The 26,221-nt window shown below is 40.9% G+C and overlaps 1 protein-coding gene across 1 annotated transcript; it reads left to right on the forward strand.

The window, feature by feature from the left end:
- The first annotated feature begins 17,286 nt into the window (after positions 1-17,286).
- On the forward strand, positions 17,287-21,299 carry LOC111153668 (BTG anti-proliferation factor 4). The gene is made up of 4 exons (XM_022512816.1): positions 17,287-17,626; positions 18,125-18,262; positions 19,081-19,279; positions 21,117-21,299. Exons 1-4 carry the CDS (start codon positions 17,454-17,456, stop codon positions 21,297-21,299), a joined length of 693 nt encoding a protein of 230 aa, XP_022368524.1. The 5' UTR covers positions 17,287-17,453.
- Positions 21,300-26,221: the final 4,922 nt, after the last annotated feature.

Genomic DNA, 26,221 nt, shown 5'->3' on the forward strand with positions numbered 1-26,221 from the left:
ACGCCCTATGTGGGCAGCGGTTGGAGAATTCAATAGGGCAGCTAACATCCTAGCCTATGGGAGTCAGGGCACTGAACTGGCCGAGAAGTACCTGTGGATAAACTTTTTGTTGTGTATTCCCCCCTGCCCCATCCTTTAAGAGCAATCTCATGTAAGATGCTGGATTTAGATTGTAAGTGCATTTACTAACCTGTCCCACTAAAAGCTGCTTGCTCTGCAACTGTCCTAAATGGGCACTTAAAAGGACTGTATCTGATGTGTGGACTCAGTCCCTTCCTGAAAAATAAATTATGAGAAATGTTCATGTATTCTTATAAAAATATTAATAAGTGTGAGTGAATAACTTTGCTGCTCCCAGGAAAGTTAATCTCATTAATCTAGGAACACTCTAACCATTCCAGCCATAGCAAAGTTGTAATTACTGTGGCAAGAATGGAGACGGACATCAGAAAGCCAACTCAGGAAAGGTTAGTAACCACAATTTATGACCTCATGGCACTTTATTCTTTCAAAATACTAATACAGTCTCATAGTTGAAACGTGGATAATCACAAGTCTATACAATGACATAGATCAGTGAAGGAAAAAATCCTATTTCCCAATATATCTAAAAAATTTTTTTTGGTTAAGAGCCTGAAGGAAATTGGTAAATTATAAAGACATACAAATTATACATTGTGTATTTAGCTGCTAAAATGCTGATTTTTTCCTGTTAATGGGCAATGGGTAATATTGGAGCATTTCCAAACCCCACGCTCCCCCAACACAATGATGTACACAGACAACTCATTTGGATGATTCCCAAATCTTTTTACTTGGCCGTGTGGTTAGTGATTGGTACTATTAGCAATCAGCTAACTACACTGCCTAGTAACTAGACTCACAGAAAAAAGTTTACTTCCGTCACGCACTGCAGTCCCAAGTTGGTGCCCCATACGCTGTGATAGACAAACCTTACTGGTTCATGGTTCAACGGGAGCTCCCTTTAGTTGGTGGGTTGGCGAATACCTTACTAAATAATGAAAAAGGGACAATGAATCACACCGTACAGCATTAAACGTTACCTAGGGGACTCCTCCCCGAAGTCTGAATTGTCATTACAGCGCACAATTAAAGCCATTAAACTTTACACTTGTCGCTCTCCTTGCAGGCGGGTTGCCCGTCCTGCCCCGGCTCCCCGCGCAGCTGACCGTTTAACTGCATCTAGCGGCAGCCGTCGGGCTGCTGCGCCCGAGCGTCCTCGCAGGTTGACAACGTGCCCGGCGCGCAGCCCGGCGGCAGCAAGCGCTGACGCATCACATCTCCAAGCGCGGCTTCCTCCCAACGCCCGCTGGGCTTGGCCGTTTGCTGCCGAGCGTGGCGTCCTCCTGCCCGCGGGGCGGCGGGTGATGCTGTGCCTTGTTTTGATGGCAGTGGCGTTAGTGATTGTAAGCAGCAGAGTACAATCAGCTAATTACACTGCCTACAAACCGAGCACCGGGCGCCCGCGGGCTGCAGCTCCCGGACGGTCGGCGGCGCCAAGCCGTGGCCCCCAGCCGGGGGACCGCGGGCTCCGGGCCCCGTCTCCCCCCGGGCGATGCCCGACGATGCCTGGGCGCGAGGACGTGGGCGCGGGGCCCCCGGGGACGCCCCGGGCCCAGCCGGCATCCTCGCCGGGCCCGCGGGCTGAGCTGGCCCCTGCCGGACCCCCGCGCACACTTGGCGTGGCAAGGCCAGCCGGCGGCGCTCCGAGGGGACCTGCACCCCCGGGCCGCGTCCCCCCAACTCCAGGTGTTCCCGGGTTCATCCCAGCCGCCGCCGTCCCCGCGCCGGTCCCCCCTGCCTTCCAGGGCCCGCCCCCGCAGGTTCCCTTCTCGGGTCCTTCCCTCTATGCTTTCTTGGGTCGGGCTCCCACCTTCTCACTCCCACGTCCTTTCCGCCCCAGAAAACTTCTCTTCAGTCCCCAGCCCAAACCCTAAAGTCGGCTTTCTCCACCCCGTGCGCCCCGCAGCTCGGTGTGGCCGAGTGACCCTGGCGGTGGCTGGCCAACCGCCCTTGGAACCCCGTGGCGGAGGGGGCGGGGCGCGCGCGAGGTGGGGTGGAGTGGAGGAGGGGCGGGATGGGGGAGGGGAGGAAGCCACAAGCTGGGGCCAAAGGCGGGTCTCTGCGGGGAAGAGGCCCTGGAGACCCAAGGCACAGATTCCTGAGAAGTTTCTCTTCCTTCTAGGGCAGGAGGGACAAAGCACTCCTTACCCCCACCCCTCCCCAAGAAGCCCCACACGCCCACCCAGTTTTCATGCCCATCTTGGTCAGGGGAAACAGCTTGGTCTGATACCAAATTGTAGGCTCTCATTTTCCAAACGGAGATAGGCCTGGGTGGCCTCTGGCATGTGGGACGACTGTGTTGGAGAGTCCCATCTGCACTCTCACCTTCCCCTTGGGTTTCTCTTAGACTCTTGGAGGGTCTTGCGGTGAGTGGAGGGTTGGCGCTTCTCATCAAATAGTGAGTGGACCAGCTCCTGAGTTAGATCAAAGCTTGGTCCTCACGCACTTATTTAAATACCTGCTATATATACTCCGGTTTCTCTTCAGATCGCATAAATCTTTCGCCTTTTAAATACCTGCTATATGTTCAGCACCTAAGGTCATTCATTCTACCCTCCATATGTATAATCTAGGTGGTAACACAATGGGAACACACATTTCTTACCACTCACGACGGTATATAATAAACCGTTAAACTGGGGAGAAATAGAAGTGGGGGTGGGGCGTCAGTGAGGACTGTAATTGTTAGGGAAGGTCCACCGAGGACCAGGAGCTCCAGTAGGTCCTCCAAGCAAGACTAAATTCAGGGTGAGGGTTGGGGAGACCAGAGAAACAAGGTCTTGTGACCAGTTACATTTTCTTCTCACAATTCCACATCTGATGGTGTAGATATATTTAGGTGTATTTGGACTAGACTGGACAAAAGAGGACAGTTCCAAAGAATTTCTGGGAGACCTCTACTAATACTTCTTTCCTTGAGTTACTCCTTCCCCTCTTTTCCTTCAGAGAATGTGTCAGGGTAGGATAAAGAATATTCTAATTCCACGCTTTGTGGAACTCAGTTGGAAGAAACCCTCCACTCTTGTCTTCATGCATCTGGTATAGAGCGCTCACTACTGACCCCAAGAACTTTGTTCTAAATTATTTTCCCCAGAGGAAAATTTCCCAGTTAGAGACGGATTCCCTAAACCCAGGAAATGGTTTCATAGATGCCACTGGTAGCATGAATTAGGGGCCGGTAATCTAGATCATTCAAAACAAATTCCAAACTCACATTATCAAACCACCAGAACTTCTCAAGGAGGAGTTCGAGTTACGGCATCCTCTTTCACGATGAAAGACAGCACTTTTTTTTTTTTTTTTTTTTTTTTTTTGCCACTTGCATGTATTCTGAGAACACCAAAGTGAAGAGTAAGACATTGAAGTATAAAATGTACAGTACAGAAAACATTAATTCTCGAGATGAACTTACAAAGTTAAGTTACAAAAGCCGGGTCATTTCTAACTATTTTTTCGTATTCATCTTATCTTTGGGAGAAGCGCGGTGTTGGAGAAACACACCACAGAAGGTCCCTCACACTTCTTTAACACGTACAGGATACCAAGCCGTACCAGGCAATATGCTGGAATCAGAGCTAAGTAACCAGAGAGCTCTCTAGAGGTAACTGTGGAACCAGTTTGTATCTTACAGCTACACAGACATACATACATAAATGCAGGAGTGAAATAGCTTCCATTCCATTAGCCATAGGCAGACTTACAAGTTTTGGTCAGGACATAATTACAAAAACAATCCTGTTTTTTTCAAATTGTTAGTCACTTTACCCAATACGATATTAAATACCTCTTCTGATGGACGTTTTATGATTATTAGTTGCATCTTAGCGTTTCTTACCCGGGCTGGAATGCTGCCTTCCAAGGTCGTGGTTGCAGTAGATGCCTTGAAATTTATATTTTTAAAGATTTTCTTCCAAGATAATTTAAAAAATAAAGACAATGTGTGTAAAAGTCATCAAGATGCATTGCATCCAGAAATCAATTTTTTAAAAATGCAGCCTATTTTGCAGGTCGTGCAACTAAAAGAAGTAAAATAATGAGAAAAAAATTTGTGTGTGGCCTTGTCCTGTGTGTGTGTGTGTATGTGTGTGCATGTGTTTTAAAAGAATGCTTGTTCTTAGGGTTGCTGTTGATTTGGCCTGTAGTTACTACAGAAACTCCAAGGATCTCATTCCCTTTATGGTTCATGTCTAGGCATGCCTGGAGACCAGGGAGACCCATGATTTAATCTAAGTAAGAATGCTTGTGGTGTTTTAAATGACCAAACAGAAGATTGCATTTGTTTTAGACAAAACCAGGAAGGTAACTTTCAGAGAGACTGTTTATTGTTTTATTGAATTTCTGGGCTTTTGGTGATTCGGGTGTTGGGAAAGGAGTGCCAAGGAGGGGAGATGAGGTTGATGATTAGGAACAGAAGAGTAGAGAACACACATACCTTCTGCTTTAGCTTTGGAGAATTTGTATTGGTTAAAGTTATCACTCCTTGAAAAAACACTAGAGTGATGGGGATTGGGAATTACAAAAGACGGAGACAAACTTACTCTCTTAACACACATGGACACACCATCTGAACATTTTCTATTTTCTGTAGCTTTTGGAGGATGTTGTTCCAGAGGAAGAAGTGAAGAATCAGACTGATTAGAAATTACTGGACTTTAGCAGCTTCTTTTTAAATATATATTTTAAAAGATTTTATTTATTTCTTTGACAGAGAGAGACATGGCAAAAGAGGGAACACAAGCAGGGGGAGTGGGAGAGGGAGAAGCAAGCTTCCCGCTGAGCAGGGAGCCCGATGCAGGGCTCGATCCCAGGACCCAGAGATCACAACCCAAGCCCAAGGCAGATCCTTAATGACTGAGACACCCAGGAACCCCTAGAAGCTTCTTTTAAAATGTATTTTCTATATACATATTTTCTCTTAGGAATTAGAAAACCATGTCTTGATTTTTATATAGATCAATAAATGTCAGACTACCTTATTAACATTCATGATACCATATTTAGGAACTAGTTTATATGTTGATTCAAGATGAGGTTGACATCAACTTAATGCCTTTTTAAGAGTTAAAAATCAATGAATCTGTTCAATTGTGAGAGGAGACTTTCTAGCTAAAATGAACTGTCAGGAATTTTTATAATTTCTTTCTTCTGTTTCCATTTCATTGTGCTCTTATTAGTACGAGTATACCAGATTCTTCATTAGTTTCTTGTAGTTATTGATTAATCAATACTGTTGCTTTCAGTATGAAAATGTTAATTATCTTTTAGTAAATCAGAAACAATCTAAAAAATAGGCTTTATAATTAAAGTTGCTTGAGCTCTTAAGGCTTCAACAGTAGGAGCAAACCTGTTGCTTACTTACCATCTTGAGAGAACACAGTCTAGGGATTTATGGTCTAATTGGAGAGAGAGACAATTTGCGTACACAGGTAATTAAAATAGCTATAGTTTAGTAATTACATCAATATTAATATATAACTAATGTTATTTATATATTTATATTATATAATTATATTAAATAGCAAGATTGTTAGATTAATAGATACTTTAAGACTTCTAAATACTAATTTAAGCTTCATTGTTTTAAAATTAGTTTTTAATTTTACTTTTTAAATTTTTAATTAAAGATAATTGACATATACAGGGCGCCTGGGTGGCTTAGTCATTAAGTGTCTGCCTTTGGCTCAGATCATGATCTCAGGGTCTTGGGATTGAGCCCCATGTGGCTCCCTACTCAGCAAGGAATCTGCCCCTTCCCCCTTCTCATGCTTGGTCTCTCTCTCAAATAAATAAGTAAATAAGTAAATAAAATCTTAAAAGATCATTGACATATAGTATTAGTTTCAGGTGTACAATATAGTGATTTGACAATTACATACATTATGAAATACTTCAAGTGTAGCTATCATGCACCACCATACCGAGTTAGCACAGTATTATTGAATAGTTTCCCTATATTTAGGGAATACAACATATTGTATTTTTCATCCCTATGACTTACTTTATAATTGGAAATCTGTACCTTTTAATCCCCTTTACCTATTTTGCCCATTTCCCCACTCTTCTCCCTTCTGGCAACCACCAGCTTGTTCTCTGTATTTATGAATCTCTTTGTTTTTTGTTTCATTTTTTAGATTCCATATATAACTGAAATCGTATGGTATTTCCTTTGTTGGACTTACTACACTTAGCATAATCCCTCTAGGTCCATCCCTATTGAGATGAATTACAAGATTTCCTTCTTTTTTATGGCTGAGTAATATTCTATTATGTATCTATATATACACATCTTTTTTATTTATCCTTCTGTTGATGGACACTTGGGTCGCTTCCATATCTTGGCTATTGTAAATAATGCTGCAATAAATATAGTGGTGCATGTATGTCTTCAAATTAGTGTTTTTGTTTTCTTCAGACAAATACCCAGAATTAGAATGATTGCATCATATGGTACTTTAATTTTTATGTTTTGGAGGAATCTTCATACTGTTTTTTATAGTGGCTGCACAGTTTATGTAAGCTTCATTATTGCCACTATTTAGGAAAAAAGACAAAGCAAATCACTGAAGGTAGGGACACAGAAAAATCTATATGGAAAATGTGGGGTCAAGCTGGGTCCAGAAGGAAAAGTAGGACACAGATAAAAGAAGACAAAGGGGGGTGTTCTTGGTAGAACGAGCAAGTTGTGAAGGAAAGATACCAGTCAGTTCATGGAGACCATAATACCTGGTCAGTTGGGAGAGCTATGAGTGTGTCTCCGCTTAGGGAAATAAGATTAGAGAGGTAGTTACAGAGGAGATAGATCATGGAGGAACATGGGTGTCAGGCCACGGAATTTGAATCTCATTCTCTTGACTGCGGGGGCCCATGACTTACACGATATGTTGTTCTGTGGAGATTAATAAAGAGGCGTGGGTTAGAAGAGGGAGAGCGGGAAGCCTTAGTGTCCATTTGAGCAATTATTTTAAGGACCTAGGTATGACGTGATGTAGAGAAATGGTATGAACAGGAGAGACTTTGGGAAGGAAATGGCGTAGGACCTGGTGACTGATTGAAGCAAAGAGACAACAAGATGAACCTCCAGGTTCCAATGACAAACCAAGACCCTGGGAGCAAACCTAGTCAGAGGCTAATCATGGCATGTTTAGTTTAGGTGATCAAAGGACATTGGTGGAGTTGGATGTTGGGGGCTGCAACCCTTGAAAGGAGAGATTTAGTCATTTCCTAAGTGGCAACCGTTGAAGTCTGAGGATGAATGAACATCTGACATCTGCTTGGTCCACCCAGGACAGAGCAGGGGACCAGGAGAGGGGTGGGGGTGAGGTTCTTGAATAGAAAACAGAGTGAGGAAAGCAGAAGGCTCGGGACCAGCTTTGCTTGTATCCGTGTGCTCTGTAAGGGGTGGGATACGAAGTAGGTCTTGAGCCCACTAGAAGCAGGAGAGAAGACTCCCAGGGAAGCCAAGCTGTTATAAACGGGGTTGTATACGCATGTGAATTCAAGGGAAACAGCTGCCTGGCCACCACCGCATCATGAGGTTTGATCAGTGGACAGCAGATGACTGTACCCACTCTTCCAGAATGTTCATCTCAGGGCTTTATCTATGGAGGCAGTGAGGGGTCCATGCACTTCTCTGGACTATTAGGAAACAGATGAACTTTCCTGGCTGCTTCCCACCACTGGTTAGCCCCTGTCCCCTCTCCAAAAAGCCTCTTGTAGATTTTTCATGTTTATAGAGGTAATTTCAGGTCATCTGAGTATGCAGTTGAAGAAAGTCTGTTTTTAAGAGCTCTAGAGGGCGCCTGGGAGGCTCAGTTGGTTGAGCGACTGCCTTCCGCTCAGGTCATGATCCCGGACTTCCGCATTGGGCTCCCAGCTCCACGGGGAGTCTGCTTCTCCCTCTGACTTTCTCCTCTCTCATGCTCTCTCTCACTCATTCTCTCTCAAATAAATAAATAAAATCTTAAAAAAAAAAAGATATAGAATGTGTTCTGTAACTATATGAAGCCAAAAGCAGGAAATTGACCGATTATCTTGTTAATACATTCATCAGCATGAAAATACTTTATGCCATTCCTTTAAGTCTACTTATTCTTGTTTCTATTTCTATTCTCCCCATTTGGCACTTAAGCCTTTTTTCTAAGTGGGGTTTATATTCTTTAGTTTTAAAGAATTATATAACTCTAAAAAGAATCACATAATTCTGATTTGTTGTCTTTATTTCCTCTATATCCATAGAGCACATAGCAAGGATGTCATCAAGTTCAAACATTTTATCAAGTTCATACTGTCTTTCCCTCTTAGCTCACCTGTAGCTTGTTTAAATCTCTAGCTTCATTCCTACTTCCTGGGTACAATCTTCCTTGGAGCCTGGAGCCTCATCGTGAGCTTTTCCTTCTCTAACTCCTTCTGCACTTAGTATAGCACTCTGCAATTAGCACCTTCCATTAGTAAGAGAATAGTATTCTCCAGTGCTCTAACTGCATTTTTGGAATTAGCATTTTGTAATAGTAGAGAGTACTGGTGTATGTAACACACATTTATTATACTAGTACAGAGCCCTGTGTATACATTGTCTTACATCCTGAGTTGTTTGCAGTGGACTCTCTTGGTTTCCAACTTGATGTGTTTCATATATGTATGACTACACTGACTATATTATGTATTTTTGGTCCTTGTAGCACGATGCCACTTACATTATGATTGCTCAATAATGCACATAGAAAATACACATGAAGTAGGAAAAAGGCTTGTGGTAAATACACTTGCATGGTAATTTTATGAAAAAGAAGCGTCATATAGTTTGATTCATTTAGCTTATCAGTAAATGTTTTGCTTAATAGATTAGGCAGCTCAAAACTTAATTTCTTTGAGTTCAAATTAACATTGCATAACTGTAGAATTTTATCAGGTAACATTTTAGCATATGCGATTTTGTTTCAACAATGAGTGTAACTTCCTTAATATGTGATTTGAACATAACGGGACTCAAGAGTTCTTTGTAGAATAATTCATCGCTTTATAAAATGGTGATTTCTTGCAGTTATTAAAAAAATGCACTGTCAGAAGTGGGATTTTTGCTACAACATCTGTATTTTTTTTCCTCATTAACAACTATATGCTTTTGCAAATGGATGTAATTTGCAACTTAAGGAAGGGATGCTAAGGAAATCAAATAGGTCTGATGGTAAGACCAGCTATCACATCAAAAATCCAGTGAAGGTATATGCAGGGGAGAGTCTTACACTGTTGGTGGGAATGCAAGCTGGTACAGCCACTCTGGAAAACAGTATGGAGACTCCTCAAAAAGTTAAAAATAGAGGTACCCTATGACCCAGCATTTGCACTACAAGGTATTTATCCAAAGGATATAAACAGTGATTCAAAGGGACACCTACACCCCAATGTTTATAGCAGCAATGTCCACAATAGCCAAACTGTGGAAAGGGCCCAGATGTCCATCAATAGGCGAATGGATAAAGAAGATGTGTTGTATATAATTGTGGAATATTACTCAGCCATCAAGAATGAAATCTTACTGGGGCACCTGGGTAGCTCAGTAGTTAAGCATCTGCCTCTGGGCCATGTCATGATCCCAGGGTCCTGGGATCAAGTCCCCCATTGGCTTCCTGCTCAGCGGGAAGCCTGCTTCTCTCTCTCTCTCTCCCACTCCCCCTGCTTGTGTTCCCTCTCTTGCTGTGTCTCTCTCTGTCAAAGAAATAAAATCTTTAAAAAAAAAAAATGAAATCTTACCATTTGCCATGATGTGGAGGGAACTAGAGGGTATTTTGCTAAATGAAATAAGACAGTCAATTATCATACGATCTCACTCATATGTGGAATTTAAGAAACAAAACAGATAAACATAGGGGAAGGGAAGGAAAAATAAAACCAGATGAAATCAGAGAGGGAGACAAACCATAAGAGGTTCTTAATCATAGGAAATACACTGAGGGTTCCTGGGGGGATGCAGTTACTGGGTGAAGTGTGCCAAGGAGGGCGCATGATGTAATGAGCATTGGATGTTACAGGACACTGATGAACCAGTGAGCTCTACCTCTGAGACAAAAGACAAAAAATGGAGCATCAAAAGAAATAGTAGCCACCACTGAATTGATTTATTCAGTGAATGTTTACTGAGCATCAGATGTTATAGTGGGAAGAATCATTTAAAAAAAAAAAAAAGACAATTGAGCAAAAAGCTGTCCTGGGAAGTTTAACTCAGAGGGAGGGTTATAAAATACATTACTCCAAGATGCACTGTTTGTGTTGGATCCTGCTTGAGAGGGTCATCTTCTAAAAAAAAATAATAATCTCTAATGTATGTAAAAAAATCTCGTGAATGTAATGTTCAATGTATATTTTAAAATTTTTAAAGATTATTAAATGAATAAGTATTTTCAATCTTATGCTGAAGTTTAGCTAAGATCAAGGAGACAAATGTAGAAGCAGATTTTCAAGGTTTACCATTATTCCATTACTGACGAGCCCTGGGGCTTGAAGGTGCCTTAGTGATGGAGCTGAAGTCCCTCATGTTAAAGGAAGAAATGTAATTTGGGAAACTGTTAACTTGTGCAAGATCATTTTGGTCCTTTTTGTGTTTTCTACCATTTGATTCTCTGTTACAGGTTTAATAAGAAGGTAAAATATGTCTTTTTAAAAGAGATTTTATTTACTTATTTATTGACTTTGAATTTTTTAAATTCAATTTAGTTAACAGAGTGTATTACTAGTTTCAGAGGTAGAGTTCAGTGATTCATCAGTGACATGTAACACCCAGTGCTCCTTACATCATGTGCCCCCCTTCATGCCCATCACCCAGTTATTCCATCCCCCCCAGCTCTGTGCCAGCAGCCCTCAGTTTGTTTCCTAGAGTTAAAAGTCTCTTATGGTTTGCCTCCCTCAGAATAGATCTTTGATGTGCTTCCTCACCATTCTGTTCATCCTCATTCCAAATGGCCAAAACCCTCAGAGGCTTTATCCCACTGAGCCACCCAGGCGCCCCTCAGCATCCCCTTCCTATTCTACTTAAACATGAGGTTGTTTTAGGCTGGCCTCAGCTAGACCTTCTGCTGAATTCTCATGTCCTGTCAATGAGCATTACTACCTGAGTGTTTAATTGCCATCTAAAACTCCGCACATGGGATCTGAACCAGCCACTATTCTTTTTCTCCCAGCTCTTCTGCAGAACGCAGTTATTACAATGAAACATTATTGTCTTTGTTACTGAGGCTGGAAACTTGGAGTGATTTTTGAGTATCCCATATCTTGAAACTCTGAATCCAAATAGTCACTTGGATACATATTTGGTTTCCTTCTCTAGATTATAAACCCCTTGAAAGGAAAGTTGAAACAAAATGTTTTAATCCCATGGCATTTACAAGCATCTCACATGCAGTAGATGGTCAGGAAATAGTCGGGAATGAACTCAATTATAATAGAAGTTCCAGTTGTCATTATGCGTAGGAGGTGATTTAAGATAGGTGTTTGAAACCACCCAAACAAGTAACTGAAGGAAGTCTTGCATGAAGTTTAGTTTCTATTTGTTTTTTTCTGACCTCTAAGGAGGTCTACTGTTCTATTCATAACATCCAAGGCCTGTCTGGGCCTGTTGCAAAAAATATTGCCAGGGAGGGTTCAAAGCCTCATCAGCTAATGTGTTGCACCAACTCAAAATGCACTGTAACAGTAGGTCATCCGGGAAAGTGAATGAATGAAAGAATTATTCAACACCTGACACCACTATAGTATCATAGATGCAAACACTAACCATTCGAAAAGGAAAAATTTGAGGATATGCTAGTGCATATGTTGCCTTTAGCTCCCAAACAAATTTTATTTCAGCAATGTATGATAAGTTGTCCTCCTTTCCAATTATTTTTTACTTCTAACATAAATAAGAACAACAAAACAACCTTCGCGAAAGTTATCTCAGCAAAGGCTAGAAAAGATGAGGATAAATGATGAAATCTGTGATAACGACCTTTGCTAAGCTCAAGGCATTACGAAACAATCAGACGCGTAAGATAAATGTGAAATCCCCTTAATGGCTAGGAGCTCTCGTTCTTCATACTCTTCCATCTTTGCTGCCCATTAAAATCACTCGAAGAAGCTTTTAAAAGTCCCGATGCTCTGAATGCCCTCCATCCCCCTTCAGTCAGAATGTCTGTTGGTAGACCCATGTCCAGCATCAGTATCTTTAAAAGATATTTAGGGGTGCCTGGTTGGCTCAGTTGTTAAGTGTCTGCCTTTGGCTCAGGTCATGATTCTAGGCTAGGGTCCTGGGATCGAGCCCTGCATTGGGCTCCCTGTGGGAAGCCTGCTTCTCCCTCTCCTTTTGCTTGTTCCCTCTTTTGCTGTGTCTCTTTCTGTCAAATAAATAAATAAAATCTTAAAAAAAAAAGATATTCAGGTGACCCCAAAGTACAGCAGTTTGGAGACCCTTGTAATGGAGTAAAGGAAGTAAGAAATGTATCGTGGAAAGTTGAAATCAGTAAGATACTGTGAAAGTGGAAGGTCATTAAGGTCCTAGTCACAACTTAATTTCATTTTTACAGGTTTTGGGCATCTAGTAGAGACTTCAATACTTAATACACTGGACTGAGCTAGCCTCATTAAGTCATGCCATTACTTGACACCCAGGTGCTCAGCCACCATTTCCATAGTCCTTAGGGGATCGTTTCTCATACCTCCTGACCATCAAAGATACGACAGTAGCCAGCACAATCCTATCTGTATTTCCAATAACAGTATCTCTATTTCATCTCTGTCCATCAACTGGTGAAAGTTTCAAGTTATACCAGCCCAGGTTGCCAGGAGCCATGCTTACCCATATTCTACTACCACTAGCAATGAAGCTTTTATTCCAGCCAGCAAGTGAGTAATCCACTTCCAAAATTCCATTTTAGAGACTGTTTCCTTAAAACATCCCTGGTCTAGGGGGCACCTGGGTGGCTCAGTGGGTTAAGGCCTCTGCCTGCGGCTCATGATCCCAGGGTCCTAGGATCCAGCCCCCCATCGACTTGCGATCTGTCAAAAAAATAAATTTAAAAAAATAAAAAACAAAAAACATCCCTGGTTCAAACGGTCTTAGACTGGGTTCCTCAGAAACGAACTTTGAGATCGGGAACGTCATGCAGAAAGTTCACTAGGGAATCCTCTTGAGAGATATACCCAAAAGGGAGTAAGAAAGACAGGACCAGGCGGAGGGACAGGTGGACCAATGATACCTTTGCAATTGAGGACTCAGTCTATTTTATGGGGAGCTCCGGGGATGGGAGGGCTCTTCGGAATTGTGAGGGGGCCAGGTTTTTGTATCCCCACATTAGCCAGTCAAAGGCTGCACTGCAGGCCACCCCTCGCAGTCGATGGGAGGATATCTTTACTGTGAGGTGGTTCCCGAGAGTGAGCCCCAATGAGAAATGCAGCTTTGGGCCATTAGCATCTGGTGGTCCCTGCAGCTGGGGGATGATGGTGTTGACCCTGAAGAGGGGAACTGGTTGAAGGACCTCAGTACCTATTATACTGTTCAGAATGACTTATCTTTGGCCAATGGGAGCTCTTCATGGAGGCTCACATCTTTTGACATGACCCACTTGTTTTGCATAGCTTTGTTGCTTTCTGGTAAAATACATTCCAGGCTCATCTAATGTATTACCTGAATTAGAACTGGAATGAGCCATTTCTCCAAGGAATTTTTTAAAGTGAGAAATGGTATTTAGAGACCACAAAATGAGTGTTTCGATTGCTTATTGATTCTAGACCTTTCAGTGGACAGAACCAAAATACAGATTTTTGGGAAAAAAACTCAAGTTCCTATTAATACTACCATTTCAGATTTAACATTATAGGATTTTTTACCTAATTTCCTTGATTTTACACTTTTATCCTTATTTCCTTACATTGAAAATCTTAGTTCGTAACAACATTAAAGTAAATATTTTTATTTCTCTGTTCTAGTCCATTCTCTCTCTATATATGTAAAATTTCAGAAGAGTAATACTGATAGGATGGTGTCTCTAGAATAGATTGGAATGTGTTCTAGAGTCATGTGGATTTTGTCAAAGCCCTTTGCTTGATTTTTATTTTAAAGATTTTATTTATTTATTCCAGGGAGAAAGAAAGCATGAACGGGGAGAGGGGCAGAGATGAAGGAGTAGCGGGCTCCTTACTGAGCAGGGAGCTCGATGCAGAGCTCAATTCCAGGACCCCGGGATCATGACCTGAATCGAAAACAGGCACTTAACTGACTGAGCCACCAGGTGCCCCTGCTTGATCTTTGTTCTATTCAACTTGTTTATTACTCGAGCAGGATACATTCTTGCCAAATTTACAGGTAACAGGTGGTCAAAACGATATGAGAATGTATTGAATGACAGAATTGGGTCACAAATAAATGTTGATTCCTTATAGTGATGGTCTAAACTTAACACAATGGAATAGGATAGGTAAAACTGCAGTATGTAATTGTTTTATACCCCATTTAATCCACAAAGCATTAGAAAAGACTTAAAATAAGATGGTAAATATAAACTTTTTATTATAAGAAAGGTTACCATTTTTTGAGGACTTACAATATGCCAGGCACTGCTAAATACGTCATACAATTTTATAATTCAATCTGGACAAGAGCCTCATAATAGTAGTAGTAGTAATATGTATCATTTACAGAGAATTTACAGAGTACTTGGTACTATTCTAGGCATTTTGTATTTAATTCCCATAATCCTCCAAAGCATTGCAGCTCTGGAACTCTGATTCCAAGGCTAGAGGCACACTTTTTACCCCCATTTTTACAGATGAGATTTTGAAGATGAGAGAGACTGAGAAACTTCCCTAAATTCTGGTAAACGGAGGACTGGGATTCAAGTCCCATGACACTTGATTCTAAGCTGATTTTTTTTTTCTTTTAAATCAGTTTTGCTGTATTCCCTTTTCTCTGGACAGGATGTGTTCATGCGTTATTGATTGTAATCTTGTGAACAACCTGGCAGGAGGGGGAAGGTGCGGCAGGAGAGGTGGTCACTCTTGTCCTTCCCATTTCACAGATCAGAAACGGAAAGTTCAGGAGGTAAGCAGGTTGCTCCAGGCTACACAGAAAGTGAGTCGTAAAGTTGCAATTCACACCCGGGTCTAACTCCAAAGCCCCTATTTTTTTTTTTTTTTAAAGATTTTATTTATTTATTTGACAGACAGAGATCACAAGTAGGCAGAGAGGCAGGCAGAGAGAGGAGGAAGCAGGCTCCCCGCCGAGCAGAGAGCCTGACGCGGGGCTCGATCCCAGGACCCTGAGACCATGACCTGAGCCGAAGGCAGAGGCTTTAACCCACTGAGCCACCCAGGCGCCCCTCTTTTTTTAAAGATTTTAAAATTTATTTGACAGAGACACGGTGAGAGAACACCGGTGAGAGAGGGAACACCAGCAGGGTAAGTGGGAGAGGGAGAAGCAGGCTTCCCGCTGAGCCAGAAGCTGGACTGGGGCTCTATCCCAGGACCTGGGACCATGCCCCCAAGCAAAAGGCAGACCCTTAACAACTGAGCCACCCAGGCACCCCCTAAAGCCCATATTCTTAAACCTTAAGATGCGCAGGAAGAGAAAGAGATAGAAAACCAATAGCATTAGTTAAAAAGACGACTTGCAAGTTGAGTGCGAGGCAGTGGTTGGACGCACTGCCAGCAAGGTGGGTGCCACCCGAGGCTGCGTTCTAGAAATACAGTATTTGTCAGGCAAGGGAGGCGACAGTCCCACTCTGACCTGCCATGGCAGAGCATACCTGGGGCGCTGGGCTCCGCACTGTAAGCAAACGTTACCGATATACCTGAAACTCCTCCCCGGGTGAGCGCCGAGCATGGTGAAGCGGGATTAACGCGTCTAGGGGAAGAACTGTTAAAAGCGAAAAGCGGAGGTTCGGCCTCCAAAAGAGAAGACTCAGGAGAGGCTGACGCGCTGGTATCTGAAGTGTCTTCATGCAGGGGGCCCTTAGATGCAGTCTGGTCTACAGTCCCAGAGGGAAGAACCAAGTCTTCCATTAGGAGGGATTGATGCCTCAGGGCGAGGAAACCCTGCTTGGGACTGGGAGCTCTTCAGAAATGAAATGGGCTTTCTTTTAAGAGGATGAATTCTTTCTCACTGATGAAGAGCCTGAGTGACTGCTTACGGTGGGTTTAAAGACTTATATGCCAGGTGCAGTGGTTCTTAAATTTTAGTGGGTATAAGAATCACCTGGAAGAGCTCATGAACTACCAGTTCGCAGGCTTCACCATTAGAAGCCTTGATTCAGTTGATCTGGGATAAGGTCCACCAATCTTCATTTTTAACAAGCAGCCCAGTGGGTCCTAACGAGGTGGTCAGTGACCCACACTTTGAGAACCAATGAGAATAGATAAACTCCAAGTTCTCTTCTACTTATTTTGCAAATAAACATTCTAGCAAAAAATATGTGTAGTCAACACAACGATTATTCAAAGAAAGTTGCCATAAGTTTTATACATGATCCAAGACAAATTCTTTAATATGTTGACAGTTAACATTAGAGACAAAACTCCTGGAATATAGGCTGTTAGGATATGGTGTGAGGAGAAGGCTTGATTGATTCTCAATCTACATCATAGGAGACAAGACTTTAATGGCAAAATAGAAGAGACAAATCCAAGTGGAAATTTTTTTTTTAGATTTTCAGATTTTAAAGGACTCACTCTACTTATACCAGGGAGCAATCTGATGGGGACCTGGACGAAGCTATTTAAGTACCCTAACAGGCTACACCTGTGTAAGGTTAAGCACCTGACAGGCTCCGGGACCCTGACTTATATAAACTTCAGCCTAAATCTAACAGGACACGTGTAGGGGAGAGTGTCTTCCAACACTGGCTCATTTTCAGTTGGGGCTAAAGCACTTTTTCTGGCAAGTATAATGTATGTTTGACTAAGTTAAACTTTTACTTAAAGCATGTGACCTGAGAGTCACATTTAGAACTACTGTATCCTGAAATGTTTTACTCTCTGTAAACATGTTTTTAAAAAGCAGTACTTGGGTATACCTTACTGTCCCTTATCAGGATTTTTTTTTTTTAAACTTAAGTTGTATAATGTTTCATTTTTTGCTTACGTGTATTAAAGTTCTAAAAAAGTCTTTTTTCCTTGAAAACACTAAAAACTGACTAGTTGAGGAACTGGTGTTCCTGGCTGTTTTGTTAATTGTTACTTTTGATGTGCTTATTTCGCTCATGAAGGACTAGCAAACGATTTCTATTTTAAACATAAGGTCTATAAACTTCCAAACGGCAATTCCATGCTGATAACCAGTGTGACGCGCTGTTTCGTTATCCTGGCTTCCTTTTGATGGTTGCAGACCTCCTCCTTTCTCTTGAACCATGAAGGATGAAATTGCAACAGCTGTTTTCTTTGTCACAAGACTAGTGAAAAAACATGACAAGCTGAGTAAACAGCAAATAAGAGACTTCGCAGAAAAGCTGATGAGGATCTTGTTTGAAACCTACAGAAGTCACTGGCACTCTGACTTCCCTTCCAAAGGGCAAGCCTTCAGGTGAGAGCCACTGTGGACAATGGCAAAGGGAAGTCCGTCACAAGCAAGTGATCACCATTGATAAGGATTCTGGTGGCAGAGTCTGAGCAACAGAAGTGTTATGGGCTCAGACTGACTTGAATGTGGGCTTGAAAGAAAGAGATGCAGCGGCTGGCAGTTTGTCCTCGAAAACTATGTAGTTTAAATACAGTTGAAGACTTACAGGGCAAACCCCCTTATGTGAGGTGGATCACACAGTCTCTAACTTGTGTTCACCAGGAAAGATACGCAGAGAACGTTCATCCCATTAATTGAGTGACTTAGTGATGTAACTCACAGTCTGAGTAGCTGTGTCAAAAAATCGATGGTTCTACTCACCCAGCTGGAGAGGGTGGGGATGGGGTGGGGGTCACAGGTTGCGGGGGAGCTGTGAGTACTAAAGCTGTTTGCCCATCACATGATTCTTCTATTAAGGCGCCTGTCGCCACATCTTTGTTTTGCTTTCTCTGCTTTTAAAAGGTGTATCAGGATAAATAATACTCAGAATAAAGATCCCATTCTAGAAAGAGCTTGTGCTGAAAGTAAAGTGGATTTTTCTCACCTGGGACTTCCAAAGGAGATGACCCTATGGGTGGATCCCTTTGAAGTGTGCTGTAGGTGAGTAATCTCCTGGGAGGGGTTGTGCCTGTGACCCCAGAAACCGTGGGTTGCATAGTCAGCTCTGTATACCTTTGTGAGAGATGACCCCTCACAGCCCTGCGGCAGCGGCCGAGGGCACTGGCTGGTTAAGGTTTCCAACGCAAACTTGATTCACACGAACTTCTGCTAGGAGTGGATGGCCTAGAAGCACAAAGACTTGACCCAGTATTTGAAATCAGACTGGAACCCCTGCACTTCATTGCCAACCGTAGATTATAACGAAGAAGTATTATAGGCAGTATCAAGGGGGCGAGAAGTTGCAATGCCGTCCTTTAGCTGAAATGACAGAAACTAGTTCTTGTCTTTTTCTGAAAAATTCACCAAGAGAGCCCTTGCAGAATAACCCCCATTAATTATAACCCTGTGTGGGGCGCCTGGGTGGCCAAGTTGGCTAAGTGACTGCCTTTGGCTCAGGTCATGATCCCAGGTCCTGGGATCAAGCCCCGCATCGGGCTCCCTGCTCAGTGGGGAGCCTGCTTCTCCCCCTCCCTCTGCTGCTCTTCCTACTTATGTCTCTCGCGCTTTCAAATAAATAAATAAATAAATAAATAAATAAAATCTTAAAAAAAAATTTATAACCCTGTGGTAGCTGAAGGTCACAAGGTCTCTTAATTTGCTTTGCTGTCAAACCATTTCTATTTGTTTTTTTTTTTTAAATGACTTTTTGCAGATTAGTGAGTGGTCTATACAAGAGAGTAGAGATTAAAAAAAAAAAAAACAAAACCTTGTAAAATTGTGAATCCCTAATGAATACTTCATTTTCTTTTCCTGCTTAGGTATGGTGAGAAAAATCATCCATTTACAATTGCTTCTTTTAAAGGCAGGTGGGAGGAATGGGAGCTTTCCCAACAGATCAGCTGCGCTGTTAACAGGGCCACTTTGGACTACAACTCTGGCCTTTCCTCGGATGAAGAGAGTTGTAACAAAAAACCGCAGATCATTCCTAAAGTGAGCAATCCAAAGAGCATTTACCAGGTAAAGTGAGTTTCAGTTCTTCTCCATGCTTTGTCTTTTTTTCTGTTCTAATTCTGAAAAGAATTTGTTCTCTGTAAAAGTGGAAAACAGAAAAAAACCCGTAAAGATTAAAATCACAACAGTAACATTCTGGAAAAATTTTTTCTTCTATATGTAGTTCCACTACTTGATTGAGTGCTCAGGAGCTACACGATCTCATGTAATACTGTTTTTCCGTGTAGTATATGGACACAAGTTTCCTTTAATCCAAATTCCTTCACGATTAAATCTGAAAATTAGTGGGCTTTCTCAGTAGCAGAAAATTACATACCATTTGTAGAAAACTTGAAATATTGAGAAATGGTCAAAGGTCTGTAATCCCACCACAAGAACAGTTTTTCTAAAAAAAAATATAAAATAAAATATGTGTTAACCACAACTCCTAGAAAGATCTGCATATTTGTTTCATGAAACAATACTTATCCTTACTTGGCATAATGCCCTCCATATTTGCTATTCAATTAAATCGATTTCAACCACCTAAATGAATTTCGTGACCCAGAAATCGTGGCAACCCTCAATTTGAAAAACCATGATCTAGACAGACCCTCTATTGACATTGTATGTATATACTTGTTTGTATGTTTTCTGAAATTAACCCCTTATGCATGTTAAGACAATTTAAATACTTAACATTTTAATACTTATTTTTTCTCTTGTAATGTACTTAATCTACTATTGGCGGACGTCTAGATTATTTCTTTGTTGTGATAACTTGTAGAGATGACAGAATTTTAATTTATTTCTGGAGACTTGATTCTCAGACATGGAATTATGGGGTGATAGGATATGGACCTTCCACTGTTCTGAATATGGCCAAAATACCCTCGAGGAGGTTTTGTTTACTTGTGCTCTGAGCAGCTCCTTGTGAAAGGGTCTGTTTTATCATTTTCCCTAAAATTGGTTTTTCTCATTTAAAAAGACATAATTTGTCTGCTTCCCTCTCTCTCTGCCTGCCTCTCTGCCTACTTGTGATCTCTCTTTCAAAAAAAAAAAAAGACATAATTTGCTAAAGACACTATCAGTTGTAGACTATTAAGTATTAACTTAAAAAAACCAATCGCCACGTGCCCAAATGTTTTGGGTACTTACTGTCTTATGAATTTGTTCTTCACCCATTTACCATTTAAGGCCTTAATATGTTATTATAGGTTCTTCAAAGGTTAGAAATATTTTAACTCCTTTTCATATTATTGGCAAGTATTTTTTCTGTAGTTTGCTTCCAAACTCTACGGTTTATTATAGATTTCTGCACATATAAAAGTTAAAATCATGTAATGACATATATACCCTTAATTTTGTTCTTATGCTTGGAAAGATTTCCTTTCATCTAGGGATCAGATCTACAGCCAGCTATACACTTGGAGAACGTCTTTTCAGAGTGTGCTCTGCAAAACATCTGTATTGGTCATTTGGGATGTTGAAAATGGATATTTCTAGACCTCAGCCCTAGAGGTTACGATTAGACAGTTTTGGGTTAAGTCGGTGAGGGGACGGGTGGGGTAGAAGAGATCCCAAGAATATACAGAAACTTGAAGATCTGTTTTTAAGTGTTTTAGTGGGATTAAAGACTTAATTTTGTTAAAAGGTATGACATGACTTTATTACCACCCCTCATGCTAGACCATTTTCCAACGATCATCAGCAGCCTTGATTTCTATTCATTTGTACTCACTGTACTTTCTAAAGGCTCAGCTTCTGAGTTACGGGTTTGTGTTTAGTACTTCGGTCTAGCCTATTACTTCAGAGATGACCTTCATACCTTCTTTTTCACCTTTTTTTTTTTTTTTTTTTCCAGGTTGAAAACTTGAAACAACCCTTTCAATCTTGGTTCCATGTCTCCCGCAAAAAGAATGTGGCGGATGGCCGCCTGGGCCTCCTGGGGAACACTTATCCTGCATTGCATAAAAATCCCAAGAGTCAGAGGCCCGCTGCTCTCCCCCGGGTGGACAGGTACCACTGGGTCAACATGAACCGATAACGTGGTGGCTGGGCACTTGGTGGGACAGAGCTCAGAGGAGCTGCTTTATTTTCTCTAAAACAAAAGGGCATCTGAGTTTGAGGCCCAAGAAACAGAAAAAGTAATCCCATCAGGGACAGGGTGTTGTACCTGCGAATGATCTCACACAGATCATGGTTATGTTCTTAGCTGTACTTTTAATTCTTCCTTAATTCTATGTGAAGTTTTATGTAACACTAATGAATGTATTCAGTAAGGTAATAGAATGAAGATATTGACTTGTGATAAGATTCAATGAATTATGAAAAGGAACAGTTGAAATAAACGTACTATGTTTTTAATATCTTTCTAGTTCAGTGTTTTTGCAAGAAAGCTTTGAAAGCTTGTGTTTCTTCATTAGCCATTAAAGCAGGCAGATCTTCACTTAGGAGAGTGTGATCCGTGTGATATGGTCTCCTGGCCACACTTGTTACCCATCATTGCTGCTCTATTTTACAAGGCCACTGGGAGCTTGTTTTAAAATTACTCTTTCAGATACAAAATTCCCTTGTTGGTATGTCTTTTAAAATTTTTGATCTATTTCTCTACCTCTTAATAGACTTAATTATGACTTGTTTTATATCTGTGACACCTGTTCATTATAAGGACTCAAGCTAATGGAGTTAAAATAAAAAACTTAATAAAAAAATTTAGCTAGGCAAAAAAGTATACCACCAAGAAAAAAAAAATCCCTACCATTCAGCCAGAAACTACCACTATTAAAGGGCATCTTGGCTCTTTCCACAGTTTGGTGATTGTGGCCATTGTTGCTGTGAACATTGGGGTACAGGGGAGTGGGGTGGGGGGCTGGGTGAGCCTGGTGGCGGGTATTACAGAGGGTATGTATTGCATGGAGCCCTAGGTGTGGTGCATAAACAATGAATCTTGGAACACTGAAAAAATAAAAAAAAATTTAAAAATACCTTCATTCATTCATTACATATAATTGCCTGAGATTGAGATATTTTGATCCTTGTATTTAGATCCAATCCGCTAGAATGGAATATCTGAGATCAAGGGCTGTTAAGGGTTTTGATTACTGCTGTGCACATGGTAGGCATTCAATAAATATTTGTTGAAAGAAAAAAAAAACTACCATTATGAACAATAAATGGTGACCATCTTTAGAGTCCTGCTATATCTGTATACAGATGTAAGAACGGATACACAACTTAAGAAAAAACATACGAAAAAAAAAAGAAAAAGAAAAAACATATGATAAGAGCTATTTAAGAAGCAACTAAAATTAAAAATTAAAGTATCGTAGCAAAACAAAGATACCTAAAGGTGAAATATTCATAAACTTTTCTACCACAAAGTATTTGATTCCCTGAAAGACTTTCCTGGAGTTAGACACCAGGAAGCTGGAAACTTTTACCTTTAAAACTTTGTTTTTGAATTTTGTACAGTAGTATTCATTGCTATGCAAGCTGCAGAAAAAAGCGTTCTTAAGTTTTTTTCCCCCAAGGACAGGTTAAGTGAGTATTAAAATCTTAGGTCGTGGTTTCTTTCTCTTACAATTTCACAGACCTCACATGAAACTTAAAGTTTTTGGCACAATGCTCTGGAGAAACTGGAAACCAGTTTGATTTCCCCAAACCCCTGTCACTCATACCAACATGAGCTTTTACTTTCTTTTTTTAATATATATTTTTAAAGATTTTATTTATTTATTTGACAGACAGAGATCACAAGTAGGCAGAGAGGCAGGCAGAGAGAGAGAGACAGGGAAGCAGGCTCCCCGCTGAGCAGAGAGCCCGATGCGGGGCTCAATCCCAGGACCCTGAAATCATGACCTGAGCTGAAGGCAGAGGCTTAACCCACTGAGCCACCCAGGCGCCCCAAGTTTTTACTTTCTTAGGTGACTTCCTTTGCTGGCCAGTCTGAAAAGCTTTTCCTTCATACTGGAAGTCTATGTCCATATGTCAGTCATTCCACCACAGTTTTCCCCAAAAGACTGTGTTCCTTTCTGATCTGCAGATTTGATTTTTCTAGAACAATCTTCTACACTACTTTAATATTTTTATCTGTCCATCCATTTTAGGGATACCAACTCTCCTGATGCTGGATCATTTCTTTTTTTCTGTCATTACTGTTCATCTGATTGCTTTCATATCTTTCATTTTTTTAAACCATCATCTTAAGTTTTCTGCCAGTTTCTCAGTCCTGTTTACTCTTTGTTTCTTACCTGTTTTTTAGTGCCAAAATGGTGTTATATTGGATCAGTGGATTTCTGTAGGAGTTATTCCCATGTACAGAGTGACTAGAAAATGAAAACTGTATAAAATCGTTACTATATGTGAAAACAAAATACTTAGATGTCACAGAATGGTTTTCTAAGAACCTTTGCACAGAGGATTTTATTAACAATTGTCTCATGAAGTGTGTAAGGTTGTTTTTAAAAAAACCAACCAAACAAACAAAAAAACTTCTGGCCAGCAGAGAGGATAAATCTGTGGCCGGTATAATACCACTCCTGAGACCCACGCCATGATGGACATCGCTAATGAATCACCATATTCTTATTTGGTTGCACGGATGACCTCAAAATTCTGTGCACACAGTACCAGAGATAGCCATTAAAATGAGTTTTTCCAAGTTTGTACTCAATAAGAAATCAATTCCACCATGATCAAGGACTGGCCCAGAGGGAGCCATCCATGAGCTCTAGAGGCCTGTGTCATTCCTTAAAGCTTCCCACGCACTCAGACAAGGGTATAGGGGAAAATTTAATGAACTATATATTTTTTTTGCTGTGATTAAAAGTGATCAATACAGTTGAAAAACCCCCAAATAAATGAATACCGTGTATACTAGAATATAAGTATAATAACCAACTTAGATCTTCCTAATCTGCATTTTGAAATTTCCCATGAGTATGTACCACTTTTTTCCTTTCTCAAAAAATCAAACTTTTTGAGAGAGCTATGGATTCACATGCTTTTAAGAGGTAGAGAGGCCCTGTGTGCCCTTTACCTTGTTTTTACCACTGGTAACATTTTGCAAAACGACACTATAATATTACAAGCAGATATTGACACGACACAGTTGGATACAGAACATTTCCATTGTTCCCTTTCATGGCCACACCCACTTCCCACCACTTCCAGCCCTTCCTCAATCCCCTGGCAACCACTGAACTATTACCCCCCCATTTCTGTAATTTTGCCATCTCCAGAACGTTATAAATGGAATCCTACTGAGGGCCACCTTTAGGGATTGGCTTTCTTCCCTAAAGCCTAGTTCTCCGGAGATTCGCCCCGATTGTTACAAGAAGCAGTAGTTTGTTCCTTATCACTGCTGAGTAGTAGTAATCCGTGACAGGACATACCACAGTTTGTTTAACCCTTTATGTGTTGAAGAAGGACAGCGGGGTTGTTTCTAGTTGGATTATGAATAAAACTGCTACAGACATGCATGTACGTAATGTGTGAGAATAAATTTGTATTTCTCTGGGATAAATGCCTAAGAGAGTAATTGCTAGGTAGTATGGTAGTTGCATGTTTCGTCTTTTAAGAAACTGCCAGGGGCGCCTGGGTGGCTCAGAGGGTTAAAGCCTCTGCCTTGAGCTCGGGTCATGATCCCAGGGTCCTGGGATGGAGCCCTGTATCGGGCTTTCTGGTCAGCGGGGAGCCTGCTTCCTCCTCTCTCTCTGCCTGCCTCTCTGCCTGCTTGTGATCTCTGTCTGTCCAATGAATAAATAAAATCTTAAAAAAAAAAAAAAACTTCCAAACTGTTTTACAGAGTGGCTGTACCGTTTTATATTATCACAAGCAATGCACAGGTGATCTCCTTTCCCCATGTGTGTGCCAGATTTGGGGGTTCTGGATTTATCGTTTGTTTTTTCTCTCACACTAGAAAAATGTATTGCCCCTTCTCCTAGTTTTTATGGCTTCTAATGAGAAATCTATTGTGATTCATTTTTTAACTCTATAGCTGTCTTTTTTTTGTTGTTGTTGTTGGCTGCTTTCAAGTATTTTTTTCTTTGCTTTTAGTTTTTGGTAGTTTAATTATGATGTGTCTTGCTGTAGATTTTTTTTTCTTTTAAATTTATTTATATTGCTTGGGATTCATTCAGCTCCTTGCATCTGTCAGTTTGCTTCTTTACAAATTTGGAGAGTTTTCAGCCATTCCTTCTTTGACTACTTTTATAGCCTTCCCTCTTTGTCTTCTCCTGAGAGTTTGATGACTTGAATGCTGTGTCATTTGTTAGAGTGTCATAGGCTCCTATGGCTCAACACGTTCATTTCTTCCATCTTTTCCCACTCTGCTATTCAGATTTGGTAAATCCTATCATTCTATCTAAAAATCCTCTGACTCTCCCTATCTCTGGCCCTTCTATTTTACTGCTGAGCTCATCAAGGGAGCTTTTTATTTTGGCTTTTATATTTTTTCAGTTCTAAAATTTTCATTAGATTTTTTTGTCTTCTGTTTATTCTTCTTGTGTGACTTTATAAATTTTTTTTGTTTTTTTTTGTTGAGATTTCCCATTTTTTTCATTTATTTCAAGAATGTTCATAATTTTTGAAGCATTTTTGTGATGGCTTCTTTTAATTTTTCCTATAATTCTAATATCTTTGTCATCTTGGTATTGGCATCTGTTTATTGTCTTTTTTCATTCAGTTTTTTTTTTTTTTAATTCTGGTTCTTAAAATAAGAAATGATTTTTGCCTGAAACCTGTACATTTTGTGACACTCTAAGACTTGGGATCCTATTTAAATTTTGTTTTAGCTGATTTCCTTTGACACCATTCCAGTGGTGGTGGGGGAGAAAGTGGGGAGGGGCACTGCTTTGTTTCTGCCTGGTGGGACCTAAAAGTCCACATTCCCCATGTGCTCCCCACCGCTACCTAAGGAAGGGGTTGCTCGCACTTGCTGGGCGGGTATGGGAGTTCAAGCCCTCA

The sequence above is a fragment of the Enhydra lutris genome, unplaced genomic scaffold, assembly GCF_002288905.1.
Source record: "Enhydra lutris kenyoni isolate GAN:26980312 unplaced genomic scaffold, ASM228890v2 scaffoldscaffold34, whole genome shotgun sequence".
Lineage (NCBI taxonomy): Eukaryota > Metazoa > Chordata > Mammalia > Carnivora > Mustelidae > Enhydra > Enhydra lutris.

Coding starts and splice junctions, on each gene's coding strand:
- LOC111153668 (XM_022512816.1), top strand. CDS start 17,454: ATGAAGGATGAAATTGCAACAGCTGTTTTCTTTGTCACAAGACTAGTG. Junction 17,627..18,124: donor TCCAAAGGGCAAGCCTTCAG/GTGAGAGCCACT, acceptor TGCTTTTAAAAG/GTGTATCAGGATAAATAATA. Junction 19,280..21,116: donor ATCCAAAGAGCATTTACCAG/GTAAAGTGAGTT, acceptor TTTTTTTTCCAG/GTTGAAAACTTGAAACAACC.